General features: G+C 46.4%; 2 protein-coding genes across 4 annotated transcripts; both read left to right on the forward strand.

Moving 5' to 3' along the window:
• Positions 1–449: 449 nt before the first annotated feature.
• LOC120835846 (RNA-binding protein Musashi homolog 1) lies at positions 450–20960 on the forward strand. 2 transcript variants are annotated; one of them, XM_040205124.2, is made up of 14 exons: positions 450–779; positions 1290–1330; positions 1970–2051; positions 2234–2318; positions 9566–9607; positions 10022–10114; positions 15004–15052; positions 15599–15681; positions 15853–15970; positions 16933–17013; positions 17342–17398; positions 18152–18211; positions 18411–18565; positions 18679–20960. In XM_040205124.2, exons 1-14 carry the CDS (start codon positions 721–723, stop codon positions 18718–18720), a joined length of 1047 nt encoding a protein of 348 aa, XP_040061058.1. In that variant the 5' UTR covers positions 450–720; the 3' UTR covers positions 18721–20960. The 2 variants fall into 2 exon arrangements, with proteins under 2 accessions (XP_040061058.1, XP_040061057.1); XM_040205123.2 differs by having other exon boundaries at positions 451–779; positions 18646–20960.
• An 831-nt stretch (positions 20961–21791) lies between these two features.
• On the forward strand, positions 21792–23571 carry LOC120834913 (transmembrane protein 233). 2 transcript variants are annotated; one of them, XM_040203296.2, is made up of 3 exons: positions 21792–22086; positions 22491–22678; positions 23312–23571. In XM_040203296.2, the coding sequence occupies exons 1-3, from the start codon at positions 21907–21909 to the stop codon at positions 23424–23426; spliced, it is 483 nt and encodes a 160-aa protein (XP_040059230.2). In that variant the 5' UTR covers positions 21792–21906; the 3' UTR covers positions 23427–23571. The 2 variants fall into 2 exon arrangements, with proteins under 2 accessions (XP_040059230.2, XP_077947600.1); XM_078091474.1 differs by having other exon boundaries at positions 21799–22086; positions 22491–22625.
• Positions 23572–24257: the final 686 nt, after the last annotated feature.

Consider the following 24257-nt stretch of genomic DNA (forward strand, 5'->3'; position numbering starts at 1 on the left):
TTCACCAGAGACCTAACCTGGTACCATGGGGAGACATCATTTTCCATCAGCAATACTATACAACTATCAAGAAAGGCCAACAAATGACTGACAACGCATACGTCTATAATTAGAAACGCACCTTGCATGGAAACATACAGCGTTATAGTATTTATGTATTCTAATTGGTTTCTAAATATTTATTCTTCTGTTTGCATTGCGATGTTAAAATAGCGAAAAGCTGCGGTGCATCTGAGACGCGTTTAACGAACCGTGCTGTTGTGAGCGCGCAATGACGAGGACGGAGGGGAAACACTACAGAGAGAGAGAGGCGGGGGGGAGACAGATAGAGAGACAGACAGAGCGAGAGAGAGAGAGAGAGAGAGAGAGAGAGAGAGAGAGAGAGAGAGAGAGAGAGAGAGAGAGAGCGCCACTGGCAGCATGAATAAAGGCAGGCAACGTGCAGGAGGGAGGGGGAGGTCCTAGGCCCCGGGTAGGCTACGGGAAAACGAGGTAGAGGCGGGGCTTATCTCCTTGCGCGCACGCATATGTGTGTGGTGTATTTGTGTGCTTCCTCGCTCACCCCTCCTCCTTTTAGCCCCCCTCCCCCCCTCCCTCCCTCCCTCCCTCCCCGCTCGTCCCCTCTCGGCTTGCCCGCCCCTGAGTCTGGAGCAGCACAGCAGCGGAGCTTCACTGCCTCTCCTCGCCTCACAGTGCGGGAATACAGCAGCGGAGAGCGGAATGGAGACGGAAGGGAGCCAGAGCAGCCTGTCCTCCGACAACTCCCCCCACGACCCCTGGTAACAGCCCGCGCCCGCCTTTCCGCGCGCCCCCCTCGGCCGACGATTCCGAGTTCACCTTGGACTTTAGCGGAGTTCTGTGCGGGAGCCGCGCCGAGACAAAAGACGAGCACGCCGCGTGTGTGTGTGTGTGTGTGTGTGTGGGATGGATCCACTCAGCGAAGGAGACACAGACGCGCCGCTGCTTTCCGCCTGCCCCCCCTCCACCATTCTTGTTTGTTTATTTGTCTCGGTCTTTCCGCCAGAAGGCCACATTGCAACTTCTCCCCCATCATCTGGGGGGGAGAGAAAAAAAATCCTCTCGTTTTCCCTTTTTTCCCCTCCTCTAGGGGATTATAACGGCGCGACTGGCCGATTGGTGACTTCGCAACATGGCCGATGCTTTCTTCTTACTTTATTCATGCTATATTACACACACACACCCTCCTCCCTCCCCATGCCGAATGTGTTGTACCCTAAAGACCGCGTGTTATTTACCTGTGACTTACCGCTTGTGTTTCTCTCATTCAGCAAAATGTTCATCGGGGGTCTGAGTTGGCAGACGACACAAGGTGAGCTGTCCCGCACGCTACTTTAACAAGTGTGAACGAGCGCCCGCTGTTCGCCGCACGCACGCGCGTCACCCCGCGAGATGCTTCCCGAAGTTGAGCGCGAGCTCCGCTTTTAACACTTCCACATCCAAATGGGGACCGCGGCGTGGATTCCACGTGAACGCGCGTCTGCCTCCGCGCGTCCTCGGAAGGGCATCGCGGGTGGAGGCGGTCGACGGTTCGCCGCTCGGGCAGAACTTCGGACCGTCCTCGTCGCCTGCACCGTGTCGCTGAATCCATTCATTCGTTTTTAAGACCGGCACAGGCGCGCGCTTGATGCGCGAACACAGTTCTTTTTTTTTTTACCCCCGTCACACACACACGCGCACACAGAACAGAAACAAAACAAAAACAAGCGATCGTCACCAAGTGCAGCTTTGTTTGTGGTCCGCGGGGCCTTAATGGGCTATTATTCTGTTGGGTGTACAGTCTCTTAGGACCAGGAGGGGGGGGGGGGGGGGGGGGGGCACAAACACAACGTGGTCCTCCGTCCCTATTGTCTCTGTGCAGCCACTGCCAGCACATCATCGGGGCCTGAAATAAAAAAAAGTCACATCGGTTTTCTGCATTTATGTAACCAGCCCCTTGCTGTCTCCGCAGAGGGCTTGAAGGAGTACTTCTGTAAATTCGGCGAGGTGAAGGAGTGCATGGTGATGCGGGATCCCGTTACCAAGCGGTCGAGGTAAGAAGGAGGCGTGTGCGCGCTGCCGTCCTATCGCTGCGCGCCTCATGCCTCTTCCACATGCTTTTTTTCCTCCTTCTCCTTTTTTTGGGGGGGGGCGGTGGGGAGGGGGTTGTGATGTTGCGAGTTTGCATTCTGGCTGGTTTTAAGAGTTGCGTTTGCTTACGTCCTCTCCTCCGCAGGGGCTTCGGGTTTGTAACGTACGCGGAGCAGGCCGGCGTGGAGAAGGTTTTGGCGCAAAACAGACACGAGCTGGATTCCAAAACGGTGAGTTCTTCATTTTTTTTTTGAAGAGCTGGATGCTGAGGGTAAACTTTAGCAAATCCGTGTTGTGTGTCCCCCCTCGGTGCGCTTTGCCTCCCACCGTATGGCTTGTAAAGTTGAGCACCCCCCCCCCTCTGCTCATTTCCCTCTACAAATCCCGGTTCAGGGCGCCAACATGAAAGCGTTCTTTCTTGGTCTTCATTGCCATGGTTACCTGGGGGACCTGAATGGGGTAGGAGCCCCTGCTAAACCCCCGTACAGCGTTTGTGCAGAGAGCTCACTTTTTTTTTTTTTCTCATAGAAAATATCAGCCAGTTTTTTTTAGTGGCAGAAAGAAAAACTTTGAGGGAAGGAAACAGTTGGGGCATAAAAAAGGAGTCAGGAGGAAGTCTGTTAGGTTCAAATGAGTCTTAAGTTGATCAGGAGGGGGATTCTCGGTGATGTCCCACACAAATGTGGGTAAATTAAAACAAAGATAAAGGTCCCATGGTTGCTTGTGTTCGGCTACGTGGGGGAGAGTAGGACTACGAGGACGTTGGAGTCAAAGCTGCTTATTAAGGTATAAACATCTATGAAGGTGTGAATTTTGCTGTCTCAATCTCGGAGTTTCGTTGCAGAAATGGCGGCTGGGCGTGTCGGTTTGTGGCCTCCTCCTAACCACGCGGTCTCACACACACACACACACACACACACACACATCAGGATCATTTGAGAGTGAAAATCGGTGGCACAGAGAGGCATCGGAGCCCAGGGATGGAGAGAGGTAGAGTCGGTTAGTTGTTGGAGCAAGCCTGTTGCCGGGGGTGACGCTAGCCACAGGAGACAGAGCAGTGACTGCACAGCCTGATGGGATTTATGTCTCCATAACAACTTCTGAGCTATTTTGCATTAACTTAAGACACTTTGCTCGGTTGGGCCAGCAGAGCTGTGACACACACACACACTCCTTTAATGTTGTTTCAACAGAAACGCTTAGCTTGTTTGTGCGTGATGGGGACGTTATCCGTGTGCTCGAGAGGTTTTCAAATGTGAAATTGGACCTTTCTGCACAGTTACTGTGAGGTTGATTACAAAATAACCTTTTTTTTTCTTCTCCAGTAAGCTTTGGAGCGAGTTCTGAGCAACTCACTGTTACTCAGTGAGTCAAATTACCTATTAAACCCAGGTATAAAAGAAAAGCCGGAGCCGGATCACGGCTGTGTGTTTTGTGAACCTCCAGTTGGCAGGGCGCTGGTGGCTTATGAGTTTCCCTGTTATAAACCAAAATACAGCATACGACTAAACAATAATAAGGATAATGTTAATCACTGAAATGCAGCTTTGGTTGCTCAGGTTGTCGTGGCAGCAGCCTGTGGGGGAAGCGCACACCGTGGTAACATTTACCCAACCAGGCGTTTTAAATAGGTTGCCATTTTGTCGTTCCATTTTCGAAATCAAAAGCTAGAACAATAATAATGCTACTTCCCCCCTTTTTTTATTGCATATAGCCTAATTCTACGAGAATACGTGAAAAATCACAACCCAGCGGCAAGACAGCGTATTCCTCAACGACTCGGCCCGGCTTTGCTTCCTTAAGAATAATTATGAATAAAGTCTTGCAATAGTATTTTTCATCAAAGCTTAGAGTCAACCGCGGGTCAAATTCGGAGGCGAATATTTTTTAATAACAAGCGCAGCTTTATGGGATCAGTGTCAACCTCTCTGTAACATTTCCAACACCTGTCCCAGTTTAATTATTGTTTCGACATTTATTTATTTCCATGCACTTTGTGTCTGGCTCACACCTGGGCCCTTTCCCGCCTCCCTCCGTAGTTAGAGCAGATAGCTATTGTTTGATCAGCAGGAGATGTGAGAAGGACATTCCTCCCCGGAACGAGGAAGAATGTCCGATGCTCGGATCCCCCCCCCCAGTCTTTTTATTTTTTCCGGAGCCTTTGGTTTCGCGGGAGAAGACACTACGGGGCCCGAAGCAGGAAAGGAGGGAGACGAGTAAAGTGAATGAAGGTGACAGAGCGACGTGGGGCTGTGTAGGGACACAGAGGTGAGAAGGAAACAACATTACCCGGAGCCAAGGTTCATGCCTTGGTTAAGTGGTATTAAACATTTACAGTCCTGTTACGTCCAATATTGTAAAATCCCCCCGCTGGAAGGCTCCAGCAGCGATTGAACATAATGGTTACTTTCAATACCTGTGGGGCGAACAATTTGAATGCTACGAATGGGGGGCTGTCTATTGTTTTTAGAGCGCGGCTGTTGTTTCGGTTTGGAGGTTAGATGTCCGGCCTCAGGGCAGCGGCGTGCTGACGTATTTCTCTGGACAGAGAAGAAGGACACAACTGGTGTTTGTTTTTCTCGGGGAAGAAGAAAGGACGGGGCAGACGTTCTCTGAAACGCACTGGCTTCTCGTTCGCTACGGTGGACAAAGGGGGGCGATTTTAGATTTCGGCATGTTCTTTTTTTGGTGTGAGTGTAGTTGCGAGTTGAGAGTCTTCAGATGAACCCAAAAGCAGCGCTCAGCGGTTTTGTGACAGGAAATGTGAGGAAAATGCGACTTGGTTTTGTGCACATTTTTGTTCTTATGATATTCAAATATCAGACAGCTCTTGATTCCGCGTTGTCATTTGTCGAATTGTTTTATTTAAAGGGATGTGGCCAAAACAAACCCTAAAATATTAAATGAAAGAAAAAGCTATTTTTAGAGAAGGGAATTAGAAAAATAAACAACATACAAAAAATGATTTCCTTTCCGTTTGCTTTTGTTTAACTAAATAACAGTAACATTGCCACGTTTACTTGGTCCAAACTTTCATCGTCATTTTGACACAAAGCCGACAGTGAATGTGCATGTGGGCGGGGTGGGGGGGGCGCGGGGGTGCTGGTATAGCTGCTTCCTTCCATGTCCTGTGCACTGTAACAGCATATGTTAGCACGGCCCAGTCGAACACATGCTTAGTGGGGAGTCGAGATGCCCGCACCGGCTCCTCGTCCTGCCTGGAGATTAGCTGGTACTGCTGACGTGGAGCAAACTGGGGATGGGGGGATGGAGAGAGGCAGAGCGAGGGAGGCCCAGCTTCCCGTGCTGTAATTAGTATAGATCTGAAAAGGAACTAATCCGATTGAGGGACACAAACTGGATTGGGTGTCCGAGGCCCGTGCACGGCCTCAGATCCGGTGATAACGGCGGGACGGGCTCAGAAGGAGGATCGAGGGTTCTCCCTCCCATGCTGCGTGTGCACAAACCCACCCCGCCACCACGCATGGCCTGACGAGGCACCCCACCAAGGTCACAGGGGTGGGGTTGAGTTTTGGAGCGGGGGGGGCTCCTCATTAGTGAGCTTCATTAACTAATTACAGTGCCGTTGTTCAGCTGTGCAGGTTGACCTTACTGGCCTGAGCCCGGACCGGGTCTCTCTCTCTCTCTCTCACCCCGCCTGCATGCATTGACGAGCCAACTGCTTTTGTCTCCTCTTCCTTTTATAGCGTTTTTTGTTTAGTTTATATTGATTACATCGCCATAATGGGGCCCGTGGTGCTTTTTTTGTGCGTGTTTGCCATTTTGCTGCAAGGGTGTGCTGGCCTACGTGTCAGAGCCCAGACGTGACTGAATATATGTGACGGGTGGGACGGCAGTACACTTGTTGTCTGTGGAGGGGGGGGGGGGGGGATTAGTGCCTGTGCTTATTTAATTACATATATGCGTCACTTTCTGTACATGTTGTTGTGTTTATGTTTATGCTAGATTATGTGTGTGTGTGAGTGTGTGTTTGTGCCTGTGGGGGTAGCAGGGGAGCCCCAGTTCCTCTACGGGCCCCATCTGTTTTGTGCTCTTTGTCCTGTTAATTAATGAAATCAGAGGGGCGGCCTGCTGGGACGGCCCTGCTGCACCGCCACACTGGACAGGCCCACTTTCTCATGGGCTCACTCTGTTTTCCAAATGAATGCCTTCTCTTTCTCTCCCCGTGCTCCACTCACCTCCCTCTCCCTCTCCCTCTCTCCCTCTCTCTCTCTCTCTCTCCCCTGTTTATCTACCCATTGATTTTGACGCCCACTTTTTTATTTTTTTTTGTTTTCCAGTTTGTAACACTGGTGGACGTGGCGGGCCACACGAGGTGACTATTGGTCGTAGATGAGTCTAGTCTTAAAAAGCTAAACCACTAAAATCATATCGTAGGCTCTGCCGTCACTTTGCTACTTTAGATGGAGCGCAGGTTGGATGTCACCAAGCAGGATGTTAGTCAGACCATTTCCAGAACACTCAGTCATAACTCTTCGTTGTCAGTCCGGGAAGAGCAACGTCGTCCTCCTACAAATGTTTAAACACCATTGACGAGCGGGTACGTTTTCACCACGGCTGATCGGGACTGTTACATCGCAGAGCCGCTTCTCAAGTGTCAAACCTCCGAAGAGTTATTTCTGAGTGTTGCAAACTTTTTGCTTTGTGGCCTTTCTGTCTTCTTTAAGGCTAATCAGCCAGTCTGATAGATGCTTTGAGTGCAGCCAGATTTAGAAATGAGTAGATATATTTTTTCGCTGAAGTGGAATGATTTGTTAACAGCATGGCATGACTGTAGCCGTAGCAGCACTACTGCAGATATTGCATTAGGCCTAACCTAGTCTAGTTGGTAACCTTCTGATTTTCAGGATGTTTTTTTGTAAGAGCTCTTGACGATTTAAAAGCTTTGAAATGACGTTGTTGTGACAACATGTGAAATGTGGGTGGAAAATATGATTATACATATGACGAGACATTTTTCTCCACCGCTTGCAGCGTGGATTTGATATTTTTAATGTGTCCGTTCTCATTGCATTAACAAGATTGTTGCATTAACGTGATGACGTTTCTCGTTACGTCCGGTGTTTCATTTACTGAATAAGCCGTAAACAACGGTTTTCCAATCAAGCTTAAAGAACACATGTATTTAAAAATAGATATATAATCAACATTACTGATCTCGAACGCCTAACCCATAAACATATCTGTTCCCAAGCAGAATTAAAGAAGAAATATCTCTCTCAAAGACTGAGTATCAAAATCACAACGTGCAGTTGTGATAAAAAAAATGATTTCTTGCATATACTCTGTACTGTACTGTGTCGAATAAGGGAGTTGGTCTGTGCCTGATGTCATCGTCAGCTCATAGTCTGCGTCTCTGCCACATTATGGCCTCAGGGCTGCACCTGCCCGCTAGTTTGTTAAAGCAGTTAAAGGCACCTCTCAGCAGCTGCGATTCCCTCCCACTTTACAGACGGTTCAGTCGGGGGGGGGGTTAAAAAAAATGCATTTACAGGACAACATGTGAACACAATATTGAATCGTCACGAGGAACGTTCGTCTCTAGTCTTCTGCTGTTATCCTGTCGGGTCACTGCAGCTACTCCTCTGGTTATTATCGCTTGGGGTGTTTTTGCACATGAAATACATGTGCAGGATTTTCTTTCAGGCGTACAGGTGCACTGCACTTGCATTTGTATTTGTTTCCTTTGCGATAAGGTCACCGTATGGGGGGTAATGATAGAGTACGCACGCTACATTTGGAAATGCGCTGTCGTCATTGTTTGTGAGGGCGCTCGGTTGTTGCACTGCTGTTGCCGATAGTCGCCAGTGGCTTTGCGTGTCCTTGTCACCGTTGTCTTTGTGCTCGGACCAGCTGGAGGTGACACCACTCCTCTCGTCTTTGTGGCCCACTTCAAGGTGCAAAGACCTTCTGCAATCCCTCCCAAGGACGCTGCAGCTGCATCTTAGTTACACAGAGCCGTGCTCTCAAAGCAGTGTTAAATCGGAGGTACTTAAGGTCCTCGTGGGATATTTTTGTCTGTAGATTTGTCATCAAAAGCAGGGAATCATTGCAGGAAAGAGATGAAAGTATCGTTTGAATATTGAATGAACATCCCCCCCCCCGTATTGTGTGCATTGTTCACGTTAGGAGTACTTATTTCTGGCCTTTTGATAGGCTCCCTTTTAGTTGCCAATATCAATTCAATACCTCTGATAGCGGTTGTGTGAGACACTAGGGCTCTCACTTCACACATCCAATTATCAGAACAAAGATGGAACTCTAAGACCATAATACACCACAAGGTCCTGTGACCTGAAATCATCCCTCCCGTTGGCTTGAGTGAGAATACCACAAGATTCCTCACAAATGTAAAATGCCAGGCCGGGCTTTGCATATTTAGCATTATTAAAGGCCAGCTCATTCAAAACTCATTTGCTTCTAATTTTATCTGTAACCTTGACCACAGCGAGGACATTCCACTTGGGAGAAATGTGGATACAGTCAAAAGTGGCTAATCCAAAATAGAGGCTGTCTAGATTCGTGAGATTTACCAAAAAAAAAAATATATATATAAAACGTATTCAGAATATGAAATGCTCTGTCTGGCTTGTGGCGACGATGCATTTAGTTGTGTCTCAGCACACAATTTAGAGAATGTACGTATTCACGTCTCGCTGTGTGTATTTTGTTCGCCGCGCCTCTTTGTTTAGATTTTTCGGCGCTTGCATAAACAAGGGTCTACTATACATGCTAGCGGATTAGCATACGTTCTATTTCTGGACACGTCGGCCGTCAGATGGGCTCAGACTTAGAGGCTCCGTAAGTCATTCTAGTTAGTAAACAGAGCGATAATTCATTGGTGCCCAAAAGTGAGATGTACATGATCGGCTACTGGACAACATATCCGGAGCCGCGAGAGTCTTCGCTCAAATAAACTCAAGCTGGGGGGGATGCGTTCAAACGGGGGTCTCAGATGAGACAGGAACAAATGTTTGCTTAACGCTTTTACACCAGCAATATTTGTTGTGTTTGTGCCCTCCATAAATGCTCAAAAATGCATCTGACTCAAATAAATAATTTTGCAGATACGATTTCAGAACTGATTGTTTGAAAGACACATTACTCCCAAACAGTCCCAAACAGAAGTAATGAAATAACTAAACTAAAGAAATATTTAAAATATATAATGCATATTGCTACGTACTATCTACAAAATATAAAATATTTCCTTTCTTCGCTTTAGTAACAATGTAATTATTTTTTTAAATAAAATTCTGTAAATTCATGTAAAAATGTTGCAATTATTATGACATTATTATATTATGTGCCCCTCCCAACATGTGTCAACAACGTCCCCCGAAATCTGTCATGAGCGAGTGCTACCTGTCACATCTACTCCCCAGCGGGAGGTCATTTAAAAAAATAAAACCAAATGTTTCACTGCAGCTCACGTTAACTCCTCTCTCCCCTACAGATCGACCCGAAGGTGGCGTTTCCCCGCCGGGCTCAGCCTAAGGTGAGTGGGCGAGGACGAGTAGTCAGGATGTCGCGTGTCACCGCTCATCCCTCTTGGCTGGGATTAGAGTCAGGCAAGGGACCAGAGATGAGCGGCAATCCACTTGTCCAGCCTGACCCCGTGACCCCGTGCCCCGACCTCACCCATCCCCCAACCAGCAGCAGCCAACATCTTACACGCACACACTGGCGCAGACATAAATGAATGCCGAGACGAATGTCTCGAGAGTAAAAGCCTCACATGTGACAGACCTAAAACTGAAGTGAATTAAGTTGAACGCGCCAAAGAGCTTTTAGAAACTTCTGAGATTAGATAAACTCCCACAAACACAAAGTCTCTTTTATTGCAGGCATCTAGCTGCGGCCTAAAGTGATTAGTGGTAAAGGAAGCCTTCTCCCTCTTCTGCGTTTCTAGCTGGTGACCAGGACAAAGAAGATCTTTGTCGGAGGACTGTCAGTCAATACCACCATCGAAGATGTGAAGCACTACTTCGACCAGTTTGGAAAGGTAATAGATACACAAATCCATCCCACTGTGATGAGCTCCTGCCTCGAGGACTTTTTTTTTGTTGTCAGAACTAAAAGCACCCTTTTCATCAACAGACCCCTAACATCCTCAACATTGAGTGTTTTAACAATTTGGATAATTCTAAAACCATAGTAAATAATTGTAATGATATTAAAGCGGTCGTGATAATGTTACAATCAACATTTGTTTTTCATAAAATGAAATGTGTTCAATACTTCAACCATTGAGCTACTTTTAGCTCCTTCAATCAATTTAATTAGATCAGCTGTTTATTACATTTTCAACCATTAATTCGGCACTTCTGGCTCACGTTAAATGTTTAGAGTTACAAACTGATAGTGGCGCTAAAGCGGTAAAACCGACTCAATCTGTTATCAGTTTTTCTTTCTATCAAAATCAAAAAATCTATTTCCTCAAATGAGCTGCTCCAGAATCTTCACCTCCGGACTGGAAACAGCAGAAGTGCCCCCTGGGGTACAAGTAGTGTTGCCCTGTTTGGGAATCAGCGCTCTAATGGGCTGTGGACCGTTGATAGATTAAACTCATCTGTTGGCTTTATTCCTTTGATATCTCTCTGCTTTTGAAAAGCTTGTTTTGCTCTTTTTATTCAACTCTTTCTCCCCTTTTCATTTGATTGAGGCGCAAAACAAAAGTGCAAGAGAGGTCTAATGTCAGAGAAAAAACAGCCAAGATCTTGGGGGATTGGAGAGAACTGAAAGAGAGGAATAAAGGACTAAACGACTAGAACAAAGCAAATAAAATGCTCTTTGGTCATCGATGATCTTCTCTGCCAGCTACAGTATTAGTCAGTTTGTTGGTTCATCTCTTTTGTCGGCTCTGCTGCTCTTTTACAATCACTTCTTGCTTTCGGGGTTCTTCATTTGTCCTGCTCAGCTCCTTTGAATGAAATTTGGTGAAAGGCAAACATGCTGTGGAGACAGATGAGTGGCCGGGGAGAGGGAGGCGAGAGGAGGGGAAGAGAAGCGGGAGACGGCGGGGGGCTCATAGGGAAGAAGCAACCCCCCGTAGAGACGGAGGGAGGTTGGAGGGGGGGTTGGAAGGGTTGAAGGGCAGAGAGAAGCAGGAATGTTGAGATAGTGGGGAGGAAAAGGGGAAAACACCAATCTGATGGGCCATAAATAAATCAAAGTGTCCATCATTCATGAGACGCTGGGTTACTTTTTTTTATCTTACTACACTTTGGGAGGTTCGAGAGTGTGTTTTTGAGTCAAGTTAAGGCTCTTCAGCATCAACTAATCAAATGCAACAGCTGCTCTTGTAACCCCCCCCCCCCCCAAACCCCACCACCATACCCACAATCTCCACCCAAGACACCAACTCCCCTCCCATCCCACACACACACACACACACCCTGTTCCAGTCCCTCTCTGCTCGTTGCCGTGGTGACCTGCTTTCGGGCCATTGTCCCACTCTAATCCAGATTTTTTTTTTTGTTTCCTTTAAAAAAAAAAAAAACAAGTGTGTAAGAAGTGCCCATTTGCATGAATGGAAAGAAGGGTGTGTGCGTGCATGGAAGTGTTACAGCCGCTTCGCTCGGGCTGCGACGGGAGGCAAGCTTGCATTCATTTGCACTGACTGCGAGGCCGGCGGCCAGTGATCCAGTCCTCACAAGCGTTGAGCGGCCACTTCCGCGGCTGGGCTGAGCAGGAGGACTGGAGTCTGAAAATGAGCATCGCTTCAGATCGTAGGCCTAATGGATTGGAAGAAATGAACAGCACGAAGCCGCCTTCTGCTTCGTGTCTGGGTGTGTTTTTCTCTCAGTTGGCCTTTGACTCATGTTTGGGCTATTACCATATTTTAGGTGCTAGTTCAAATTTGCGTATTTTGGATCCCGTAGATGTGCGTTTGTGTGCGTGACCATCGCGCTTTAAGGGGCATGCTGTGACATGTTGCCTGACTTGTGTTTTGTAAAATGGCAGCTCTGTGCCGAATCGGTTCTCCCCGGTGATCACAGACACTCGTATCTAAGACAACACTCCCTCTGCAGGATGAGGGAACATTTGGACTGTTTGGACACGTGAGACCAAAGCTGTATCACGGATAGCGGCAATCCCACAGTGCATTCCTGCTGAGCGGGAGGTATTTCTTGTTTATTATCTGAGCCTGGCTACAAGGCGCAGGTTAGGATGGAGCAGGACGCGGCGTACTGTTTATTTTCATACTGTAGCACCGCCTCGCAGAGGAAAACACAGAATGCACTATGCATTCGCCCGCAACTCTTTGATGCATGCTGTGGCTTATTTTTTCGAGTCCAGTTCCGAAGGCACACCTACGCAAACTTCATTAGACCGGACTGGAAAGGCTGCGCACCGCACAGTTCAGGTGTTTTGGACCGAATCGAGGAGACGTAGACGTTGCCGTTAACGCGAGGACTTGAAATCTCCTAATAGAGAGTTGAAAACGCCCGTGTGGATCTGAGAAAGGGTTTTTCAAACTGGTAATCAGGGTTGGATCATTTGATGATTAGCATTTCAGGTATTTTGGTCGTACGGTCAATTATGCGTAACTTAAAGGAAATCCCTGCTCTCGTTCTTCCTCTCCTGCCTCTCCGCACCGCTTTGCTGGAAGTACCCTACGCGACGAGCTACCATCAAAGTCCCTCTTCTGAAATGGAGTGAGGGAACAGGTCAGAGCAGCAAGCAAAGGAAGGATAAAAGATGAAAAATGCAGCATGGACGGGGCAGACGGGAAAAGTTGGGACTCCACTCACCCATGTGAGCTGGCGATTAGGAGGCTTGACTGAACACTTTGTCTGCTGGCCTGTTTAGAGAGCGATGGCTGGAGTGAGGGAGAGAGAGGGGAGAATGAAAGAGGGAGATGTGAGGAGACAGAAGGGGGGGGGGGGGAGGAAAAAAAATGTGAATGCCACCTTTCATAATCCCGCAGAAAGTGTAATGAACTTGTCAGCAGACGCTTGTTCTCCAGACAATAGCTGCACGCTTCGCTAAAACCTGGAAATGCTGAACGCTTCCCTCGGAACGCCGCGTGTGATCACGGCTGACCCTCGTGTTTCGGCACATCTGAGGATGTCAGAACCTCATGAGAATATGACCTTAACTTCTCTTCCCCTCTCTGCGTGCATGCTGACTGGTTAGTGATTGAGCCGCTTCTGAGCCAATCTCAGACCCCCGCGGCTGTCCAATCAGATCGTCTTACAGCGCCCCGGGCAGTGGACATCGGAGATCGTCTTCTTATTAGTTCTGGCAAGGGCAAGGGGCCGGTGCGTGCGACCACGGCAATAAGCTTGCGCACGTGACCCCGAATGTGTTTTTTTTTTCTTCTTCTTCTTTCAAATCAGCAAACGGCGCTCCGCTCCGACGGGAGACAATGCGACGAGCCGCATTAGCACGAGTCCGCGCAGCGCGTTGTCTCCACGCTAAAGACGCGCCTCATAAGCTCCTCGGACGGCCAGCGCTGACCGTCGTGCATCTCTTCCCACATAGATGCTGTTAATGCTAATGCTAATGCTAATGGAGGGGGGGGGGTGTAACTCCACTCTTATGATAACATGTTGGCTTGCAGCTGTCTACTTACTGTCCTGTTCTCTGGCTCTCTGCTGTGTCATTGAGTTTGGACGACCGGAAGGGGGGAAGGCAGGAGAGGAGGGGGGAGGCAGGGGGGAGGACTGAATGAAGGACAGAGAGCGGAGGGAGGGGGGGGCTGTATGTGTGTGTGTGTCCATGCTATATGTCGACCAGGAGGAGAGTTTAAAGGGTCAGGGAGGTTGTAGGAGCCGCCGTGATTCTCTCCGTATTCGGCGTTTAACAAAGATTTCGAAGTCCTTCCCCCACAGCGGCGTAACCTCCACGGGAAAGACGCGGAGGCCTTTCACACGTCAGGTGGCCTGCAGGTCCAGAGGCTTCCACCGCTCATGTTACGCTAGTTTGAGTTTCAGTGCCGGCTGCCGTGTGGAAATAGCCGTGTAGCAACGGCGCGATGGAGGAAGATCTGAGGAGCCGGTTTCAGGGAGGGTTCTTACAATCCTTTTTTGTTCCCTTTTCGGCACAAATAAACCGAACACACAGCGATCCGAGGCCTCGGCTTCCTTCTTCCTCTCTGTCTGTCGCTGCTCAGCAGAAGCTGCTAACTTTCCTGCCAGTGAAGGACAAGTGAGGGAGGGAGGAGAGAGGTTGAAAGGGGGGGAGGAGGAGGAGGAATATGAATAGGCGGCGGAGTGAGTGCAGAAAGGAAAGTGGAGGGAAAAGGAAGAATGAAAGGACAGCGTGTTGACAAAGACACTAGTTCACTTTGTTCTGGTTTTTCTCTGATCCGAAATGTTCATTTATCCTCCATCAAAACTTCACCTGCTACGATTCATCAGTGTCCCGTTTTATCCCCCTCGGTTACATGCTGTCTCTCCCTCTTTTTTCTCTCTCCTCTCCCTCCATTCTATTCATTGAAATTAGTTTGCGACGGGAAGGGGGGGGCTTCTAATTGAAATTCTTTACAGGGTCTCCATGGGAATAGTAAAGTTTGTCGAGAGGGAAAGAAAGACAGCAAGGGTGAGCGAATGAAAGGGGGAAAAGAGGGGAGAGCGCGGGGGACAGTGTGAGAGAACAGAGGGAAACCCTCACTTCTTTTTCACCTTGATAGATTGTATTTCATTTAATTCTTACACGCCCCCCCTCCCCCTCATTGCCCCCCCCACACACTCTCTCTCTCTCATTCTTTCTTCTTTCCTTGCTCCTTTGTCACCTGTCACCCCCTCCCGCTCCACCCTCTCCATCTGTTTTTCCCCATGCCAGTGTTAAAGAGGGACAATGGCACCCCATGCTGGGTAATGGTGTGTGTGTGTGTGTGTGTGTTAATGTGTCGAAGCTCATCTATTCTTCGCTCCCTTCTCACAGGTCGATGACGCCATGCTTATGTTTGACAAAACAACCAACAGACACAGAGGTACGTGTGATGCGCAGCTACGACGTTACTCGCGCTCGCATGTGTACACACACACACACACACACACACACACTATGTTAATATGTGTCGACACACTCGGTGAGGACACCTACGAACGTGTCCTCATTAATGAAAGTGGAAACAGCGCGATAAGAGTCTCCGCGTGAACTTTGACAAAAAGAGGAAGCAAAATGCAGATTTCTCCCCTCAAGTGAAAGACAAAAGAATGTGAGGTATTCTCTCGCAACGGTGAGGCGCCCGCCGGGGGGGCCGCAACGCAGGGTCAGTGTGGCTACATGTGACTTAATGAGACGGCTGAAGGGAAAGAGTAAACTGGAGTGAGACAAACTGAGTGGGCTAATTGTAGAAGGTGAATCTGGGCTAATTTCTCGGTGAACCGCGCCCCATTCCAGCTCCTCCACTCGATCGACAGGCCGCCCGGAGGATGCTGCCGTGTCTTTTTGCTTTTTGTGATCTGCTTTGTTCACAAAGAGAATTCTGTGTTTTTACATTATTTAACAACGAGTGTGTTTGTGTGTCTTCCAGGCTTCGGCTTCGTGACCTTTGAGAACGAAGACGTAGTGGAGAAAGTGTGTGAGATCCACTTCCATGAGATCAACAACAAAATGGTACGCATGTCCGCAGCCACACATTATCTCAGCCTGAAGAACTAAAAGTCCACTATTGAACACACCTCTGGTGCCTGTCGAGTGTTGACCATTACGATATAATTGGCCTGTTGTCTGTCTCAGTTCTTTTTACTGGACGTGTTAATGGACGCCGGTTCCCCTTATACTTAGGTGGAGTGTAAGAAAGCCCAGCCCAAGGAAGTGATGACGCCGACAGGTTCAGCCAGAGGCCGCTCCAGAGTGATGCCCTATGGGATGGATGCCTTCATGCTGGGCATTGGGATGCTGGGTGAGAATCAGATAAACAAATGGCTGATAGTAATAAATTGTCGTGAAAGGTTCAATTGCTGAACAGTGGATGTTCAGCGCAACACAAATATTAATGTGGTGGACTATTTTGTATAAAATATGCTGTCATGTAATGTCACGATTGGTTATATATTTAAGTGTTGAAATGAATGCGGTGTGTGGTTATCTATGGGAACCATTTTGGTTCCAAACGGTTCCTATTTTGTCAAAATATGTCTGTTTTTAGGCTCTAACAGAAACCTTTGGAGGCCGAATTTAATCTAGAACAGCTTTCTGCTTTCTAATTGTCATGCTTTATAACAAAACAAACCTCATGCCACGTTAAAAATGTCCTCTATGGCTCCTTAAATGTTGTGTTCTTTGACACAGAAAATCCAGTTGGCTAGAACTACGATTGGCGCCTTAATTGTGTTGATGTGAGAATCCGAGTTCCACCAATTCCAGCGCTACAAATCTATGATGTAGAAATTTAGAGGTCACAGACTGAAGGGCGACCGAGCTCTACACACATGGAGGGAAATATGGTTTGAAAGCATCCGCGTGGCATCATTGGTGCGTCACTGTTGGTCGTGTGGCTCCCTCTACTGGACGAGCATCGCAGCGCCCACCGCCTCAGAAACGCATTGTTCACTCGTGGGGTTTGGTTCGTTCTTACGGGGGGGAAAAGGGAAGACATCATCGCCTTCACTGTAGCAGAAGGAAATGCATTTTTTAATAATTAATGCTGATTAATGAACTGTGATGAACACACAGAAGGCTGCACAGATTCATGATGAAGATCCCATTACTAGTAGCCCGGCTTTTGAGGGAAAACAATTCCATACTTTATTCTAAAAGGTTCCTAATTTGTCTGTTAATAAGCAGAAGAGTCATCTAGTTTTTTTTATGACTCTTTATTCAGCCAAGTTTACTAAACAGATGATTCTTTTTTATTTCCGGCAGGTTACCCAGGTTTCCAGACTACTACGTACACTAGCCGCAGTTACTCTGGAATCGCTCCTGGTTACACTTATCAATTCCCAGGTAAGTCCATGTATCTATCATTTCTTGCACTTTATATGTCTCCTAACAGACAGAGAAGTCACTTTTAAGTCCATCTGCAGTTGATTCAGTTCTCAAGTGCTTGTCAAGCATACACATCTGTTTTCCCCTATTCTCGTGCTTATTTGATTTACGTTCGCAAACCCCTCTTTTTTAGCTCGTACATTTGTGCCCGTCCTCACAGGAGATCTTAAACTTTCTGTGCTTGTGCGTCCACGGTAGCGTTGTGCTGTGGGTAAATGTGTGCGTGGCTCTGCAGCCTCTCCGGCGCGTGGTTACCGTATTCACAGAGCGCCTCCTTTGTTTCCAGAGTTCCATTTAGAGAGGACCCCCCTCCTGACATCATCACACCCCGCTGAGCTGGCAGGTCAGTGTCTCCTTAACAAAAAAAAGACAAGCTATTTAGCAAAGAAAAGTTCAATGAATGTGAATAAGGATATTACTTAAATGTCACTACTATTTGTTTATTTCTATGTAAACTGACCTTCATCGCCTGGTTGTTCACTAGATCAGTGGACCGTTTAACCGAGGGGGACAAAAAAAACAAGAAATACTTCCTGTGCATGTGATTCTACAAATGATCATTAAGAATGTTGAGAATATTTTTTTCTGTGTATCTTCTGATGTTCAAATCCAAATTCCAAAACATACTTAAATGCATGTTATTTTTAATGAATTCAATTCAAATCAAATTCAATTGGATTTAAATAAAATGATCAATTTGACTGTAAACAGGCGTTTCCTGCCTTTAAGTCCTCTTCACAGTTTCTCCTAATTGAGTTTGGGAGCTGCTTTAAGCCTCCATGATGTTCTATGACTGGCCCTGCGTCTAGTGCTCACAGCGCCATCTGGTGGCTCTGACTTGTATTCGAGTTGTCATCCTCTCTGTTGTTATCATGATCTTTATTTAGTTCCTTATTCAAAACACGTGAAGTCAGATTTGATCTGATGTTATGGTTTTGATACGCAATGCTCTCCACCAGCTGGGTTTAAATCGGATGACAGATATTTGCACAGATGTCAAGTCAACCGAGACTCAGCTGTAGGTCGTGACTCCCGATGTGACGCGAGAGCCTTCCACAATGACAATGCAGTAATTTGGTTTGTTTGTCACCCTCAGCCATTCCCCTGACTGCTTATGGACCAATGGCAGCAGCCGCTGCAGCCGCAGTAGTTAGAGGTACTTCTGTGTGCTGAGACAAAGAAATTGTGTACTTATGCATATGCTTGCCTTCGGTAGAATGTGTGTTCATGGTTGTGCTTGGACAAATTAAAAAGTATTTATAGACGTGCGTGTGTGTGCGTGTGTGTGTGCGTGTGTGTGTGTCTGTGTGAAGCCCTCCAGTGCTGAAGCCTGACTTGTCTCCTCCATCTCTCAGGCTCCACCCCTTCACGCACAGCTGGTTTCCTGGGCACCAGCAGCCCTGGACCAATGGCTGAACTGTATGCTGCAGCCAATCAGGACTCAGGAGTCAACAGCTACATCAGCGCCGCTAGCCCCGCCCCCAGCTCAGGGTTTGGTCACGGTCTAGGGGTAAGTCATACGCCCCGCCAAAGCGCACGCACACACACCAGTATATGCATGGGCGCACGCATTATTCATAAATCTAATAGAAAGTCTACCCGCTGTTGTCCGTGTATCCCCAGGGCCCGCTGATTGCTACTGCGTTCACTAATGGCTACCACTGAGAAGACTCAGGGCACTGGAGCTGGGAGGGGCCTCTCTTCTGCTGACGAGCCAATCAAAATGCTGGCTGCCCTCCGATGGCACAACCCGATTGGCCAGCCACAGGCTTTACTGGCTCACTGTGGCCCACCGACTGAATATCTTTTTGAAACTGTTTCGCCGTACTAATCTCACTTCAACATAACGTCCCCACGTTTCTCCTCTTTCGTCCTCATGTAGTGTTATAACTAGACACCCCCCCTCCTTGGTTATCCATTATTTTCTTTTGAAGCTGAGAAAAGAAAACAAAAAAAATCTCTGCAGACCAAAAGCAGCAGAGGACCATTGTAAGTTTCTTTTTAATTATTATTATTATTTTATTTCAATGTGATATGTCGTCTCCTCATGAAATCAGCCGTTACTGATGTGAACAGAAAGAAGAAACTGTGCGACATGGGTGTTTGTCTGAAAACCATTTTTAACAAAGGAAGAACAAAATTCAACAGTCCTCTTTTTAACTCTAGCATCGCGAAAACATGGATAAAAACTGAAATGTATATTTTGGTAGTCTTTAAAAACAAAACCTTTGTAATATTGTTATTAATATTGACAAAATAATAATAATCTGTAAGGTATTTTATTCTGTAATTGGTTTTAAAGCAATGTTTTTATGTCTTCCTGTAAGATATTGTAAATAGACTAGGGATGGGGGGGGGGGGGGGGGGGGGGTTGTTTACCGAACCAGCTCGCATGTCATTGGTTGGTTTGAAAGGGTTAACAGCTATTTGATTGGCTGGCATCTGCTACTACGCGTGGTCATCTCACTCCTTCTATCAGCACGCGTACGGTGGTGTGTGAACGCTGTTGGCCAGTCAGCTCCAGCGCTCAGCGACCGATGGCGAGAAATGAAACTTCCAGGAGTTTGTCTGGCACATGCGTACAGTTTTGTCACAAAATCATCACTTTGTTTGCTTTACTTCTACAGAAAAAGCAACTTTGTCTTTCGTAATTTGATCACAAGGAGACAGATTTCTTGCATCTTCACAAACTACTTCAGATTAAGATGACGGACTACCGAAGCGTCACAGGAGGAGGAGTCCGGGGTTCATGGGGTGGGGTTTGACTTGACTTCCTCTTTTTTGAAAATACTGATATATATATTTTTGCGCGATTCACTTGTTAATGTTTGTGTTTTTATTGTTTTCTTCTTTTTTTTTTTGTATTATTCCTGTATGCGGTGTTCTCCGCCGTGAAAACAAATGAAGGACATTCTCAGAGAAGCAACTGTAGAAAACATCACCATCCTGTTCTGTCCTCTTATCGCTGTTGAAGGTGCATGTGATTGCGTCTGGGTGTGTGAGTGAGTGTTTGTGCGCATACATCAAGGTGTAATATGGAACTACTTTTGGCAATGAAGGAGCATTTTGATTGCCAATACTTTTTGGTACTGAAAAAAAGAAAAGAAGATCACCCTGTTCCATTGAGGCTCTTCTGCTCCTCTCCCTCGTCTCCCTCCCATTCCACAGTACGGCCTAATAAATTAGTGCACTCCTGCAACCAAAATGTTCTTGTTTATGTGCAGTTGCTGCTCCCCGTAGCGGTGGACAGAGGGGGGGGTTTGGTCGGTGAACCAGAAATGGAACAGGGTCTCGCTCCCAGTCGGCTCTGATTCAGGAGCTCAGTACAGACTGACCGGGCTGGCAGGAGAAGTGAAAAAGAAGTTGGAACTAATTCAACCTTTGCAAACACAAGCGGGCTGTTTGTTCAGCCTTCTTGCTGCAAGCCTGTTTGATGTTCAGCACAGCAGAACACTTCCTGATCCAGCCAGGTGTTCCTCTGTCAGACCGACCCGGGACACGGCATAAAACTACTGCTGGACACCAACACTGTAACTTTTTACCTTACAATAAAGCAATAAGTTATTTTTTACCTTACAAATGAAAATAGTACTATTATTGGTAAAAGCAGACGACGTGTGGATAATTCTGCGGCATTAAGACTTATTTTCAGAAAAAAAAAGAAACTATATTTTTCTGTTTTGAGATCTTGTTCCCCTTGTATATTGATTTTAATGATGTTTTTATTGTGTTACTGTAAGGAGGCCAATGCTTTGAACGGAGCTCGTCGCTCTACATGAGCTCTGGTCAAGTTTAAGATTTGGGCTGTCCCCTGCCAAGCTTTACAACACTGCTTTTCTTTTTTTCCCTTGTTTTATTTTTCTGATAATTTCAACTTTAAAATCCTAATAAATTATTCTAAAGCATTTGATTCTGATGTTTTTTTTTATAGAGCTGACTTTACGTGCACACTGATGTCACACCGGTCGAAGACTGCAGGCAAATCCAATTTGTTTCTCAAATCACATCTCTGACAGAAGCCGTGTTATTTGCAAGTGACCTGATTGAATTTGTGTGTCCACGCCGGCAACCTATCAGCTTGCCTTTCTGTGCTAGCAGCAATTGTCGTATGTAAAATGTAATTTGTTGTCGGCCCGCGTAGTGCTGCTCGTACTCTACTGTGGCAGCGTGGATTCTTCTCAGCACGCCAATCAGATTTAAATCTGATTGCAAACACCTCTCGATGTGCGTTTGATCCCATTTGCATTAATTGAAACCACCGACACAAGTGATCAGATAACGCACAAAAAACGAAACCTGTGACCATGTTTACGAGCTTCTCTCTTGGCCTACGTGACCTCGAAGACGAGGGAAATTAATTTGTTGGAAAGAAGTATAATTTCCAATTCACACAACTTCGTAAATAAACCAAAAGATAATCTCAAAGACAATCTTAGCGATTTCTCTCAAAAGGAAGCGTAAATCATATAGGATCAGGAAGAATTGTACGAAAAGCTACCAAAGAAGATCAATGCCAAGTTCAAAGAGTAAAAGGTAATAAGTTATATGCCGTTTTTTTCATGTGACAGCAGAATATCTGAGCCACAGCGTTCACAGGTGTTACCCGGCACTGAGCGGGGATCACTTCCACCCATCAGCGTGTTGTGCCAGCAGTGGTAATCAGAGTCTGATCCCTCACACTTGGTCTGAGGGTGGTGTCCTGGGTGGAGGCCAGCACGGCTAGTGATCCTCTCCCATCTCCCTCCTGATCCCTCCCCTCTCGGCAAACTTTGTTTTTCCAGCTTTGGAGGAGGACCACCACTTAAGACCAGTGTTTACAAAAAGAGTTTAGCCTGTTTGTGACTTTTCACTATGTCTCTTGGGGAGCTTCATTCGCAAGTAAAGAGTCCCCTGGGTGGGAGTGTGTTCTTCGACCCCGGTTCGGAGGAGGAAGCTCCGCCTCCCCTCAGCAGCTATCTTTGTTTGACTATTTTCACCTGTTTTTGTCCCGCATACCCCGTCAACATCGTGGCCCTGATCTTCTCGATCATGGTAAGCGTGGCTTCTCCCGCGTATATACATCACAGTATTCAGATGTTCACTGTGTTTCAGTTACAGTGTTTGAATGAATGTTTGGGACGCGAAGATGCAACGTCGTCACACACGCACACGTGATCTGCCTATCAAAACAAACCTACTTCCTCCTCCAAAATTGGCCTGTTGCAATCTATTGAGATTTAAGTCATGCTTTACAAAACATGACATAAAGTATTACAAGTGATCAGGTCAGAAAGCTTTAGATGATACTTTTAAGTGTTTGGTTCAGAATGATCATTGGCATTAAATGACCTTTTGATTTCCAGTGACTGACCAACAGCTCGACACGGTCTCCGAGGTGAAATCCACAAATGCATTGACAGACTTTGACGTGTAACGCAGTGGCTTCTGACTCTCAGTCTAGGAGCAGCTATTATCAGGGTGACTACGACGGGTCGAGGCGGCTGGGCAGGAACGCTCTTTATGTGGCTGTGGCCTCCATCATCATCGGCCTTCTCATCATCGCCATCTCCTGCATCGTTCATTTTACCGCTGTAAGACACGCCCCCAGAGTGGGGAAGAATGACTCTGCACCTTCCATTGCCTGGTATTTAATGCCATTGATTGGCTCATCTATCCTCACTCACCCCTCTGGCCCAGCGACCTTCCCATTAGAGGTGTTTCATAGTGTATACTAACATACTGCAGAATACCTCCTAAATAAGTATGTGCTACATAATGTCTGCTAAATGAAGAATTATGTCACAATGTGCGAGTGATACATTAGTGGCTTCAATTTCATTTTGTTACGCAGGCCTGTGTTGCATATGGAACCATTTTACTTGATCCATGATAATATCAGGTGGGAGTTTAATGATGTTTGCTTTTGCGTCATAATCATTTTCCAGGAATTAGTGCTACCTGTGTTATTGTCAAGAACGTATTCTTATGACTATTTATTTAATTATTATTTCTATTTAATATAACCAGAGCAAAGTTGTTTGCTATTTGCGTCGTGCCACATGATGTAAAAGGCAGCTGGTGAAAGAGATTAAAAGATAAAATCCCGATCGTATCTGCAATACGTATATTACGGCACATTGTTATGCAAGACAAAATATCTAATCTCACCATGTAAATAAAAGTAAATTCTACTTTTCGTGACATGACCGTGGCTAACGCGATCCTGTTGGTACCTCCTTTAAAAGATGTTTTTAATATCTGTCTGCTTGTGTTCCAGGGGGATTTTTGATGCTGTGGAGGTGGAGAGTGGGGGAGAACGCTGCAGGATAATATGGGCTCAGCTGGTTCGTTCATACTGCACCATCTGCCAGCGAAAGGACTACGACGCCTGACGTTTACTTCCATCTGTACATCACTTTGTCTCGGGTTGAACATTCTGCACGTGGACAATCACACACTATACAACATGGTGAATGTGAGCGTTTCAGGAATGAACACCAACAATGCTTTAAATATAAAAAGACAGCTTTCGACAAACGTTTTTGTCAGGCTTTGACTTTTATTAGAAAGATGCCTGTTGTAATTTATCAAGAATAGTGACAATAACTTGTCTATAACTGATCAGAATACCTATTATATATATTAAAAATACTATTTCTCCTTAAATTATGTTTAGTTTTATTAGAAAAAATTGAATTGTTTAATTCCACAACCTTTTGGGTGATTGTTATTATAATATCTCATTAATAAATTGATTAGCAAAAACTGCTAAAGTTTGAAAGACGTGGAAATTGAATTGGCAGTTTCTGAGAGGTCGACACTACTTAGTTATTTGCACAATGGGAAACAGGATGGAGCTGTTTTCTAATAATAACCCGTACCTGGGGTTAAAGGTCAGCACCAGCCTTTGTAGCTTCATTTTAATTACCGTATATTCCGGACTATAAGCCGCTACTTTTCTCCCACGCTTTGAACCCCGTAAGGGCGGCTGAGTCAGATTCACAAATATATGAATTCAACTAAGTAGCATAAGTTCACCATTCAACTGGCTGCTTGCACTTCGACTACTGGTTATGTTTCATATCCCGTATCGTATATTCTTTTATAATACGGGGCAGATGAAATCAAGCGTTCTGATTGGTTGATGATTGGTGCCGCTTATATTCAGGTGCGCTCTATTGTCTGGAATTTACGGGAGTAAATTGTTCAACTACTCCTCTAAC

The sequence above is a fragment of the Gasterosteus aculeatus genome, chromosome 17 (assembly GCF_964276395.1).
Source record: "Gasterosteus aculeatus chromosome 17, fGasAcu3.hap1.1, whole genome shotgun sequence".
Taxonomy (NCBI): Eukaryota; Metazoa; Chordata; class Actinopteri; order Perciformes; family Gasterosteidae; genus Gasterosteus; species Gasterosteus aculeatus.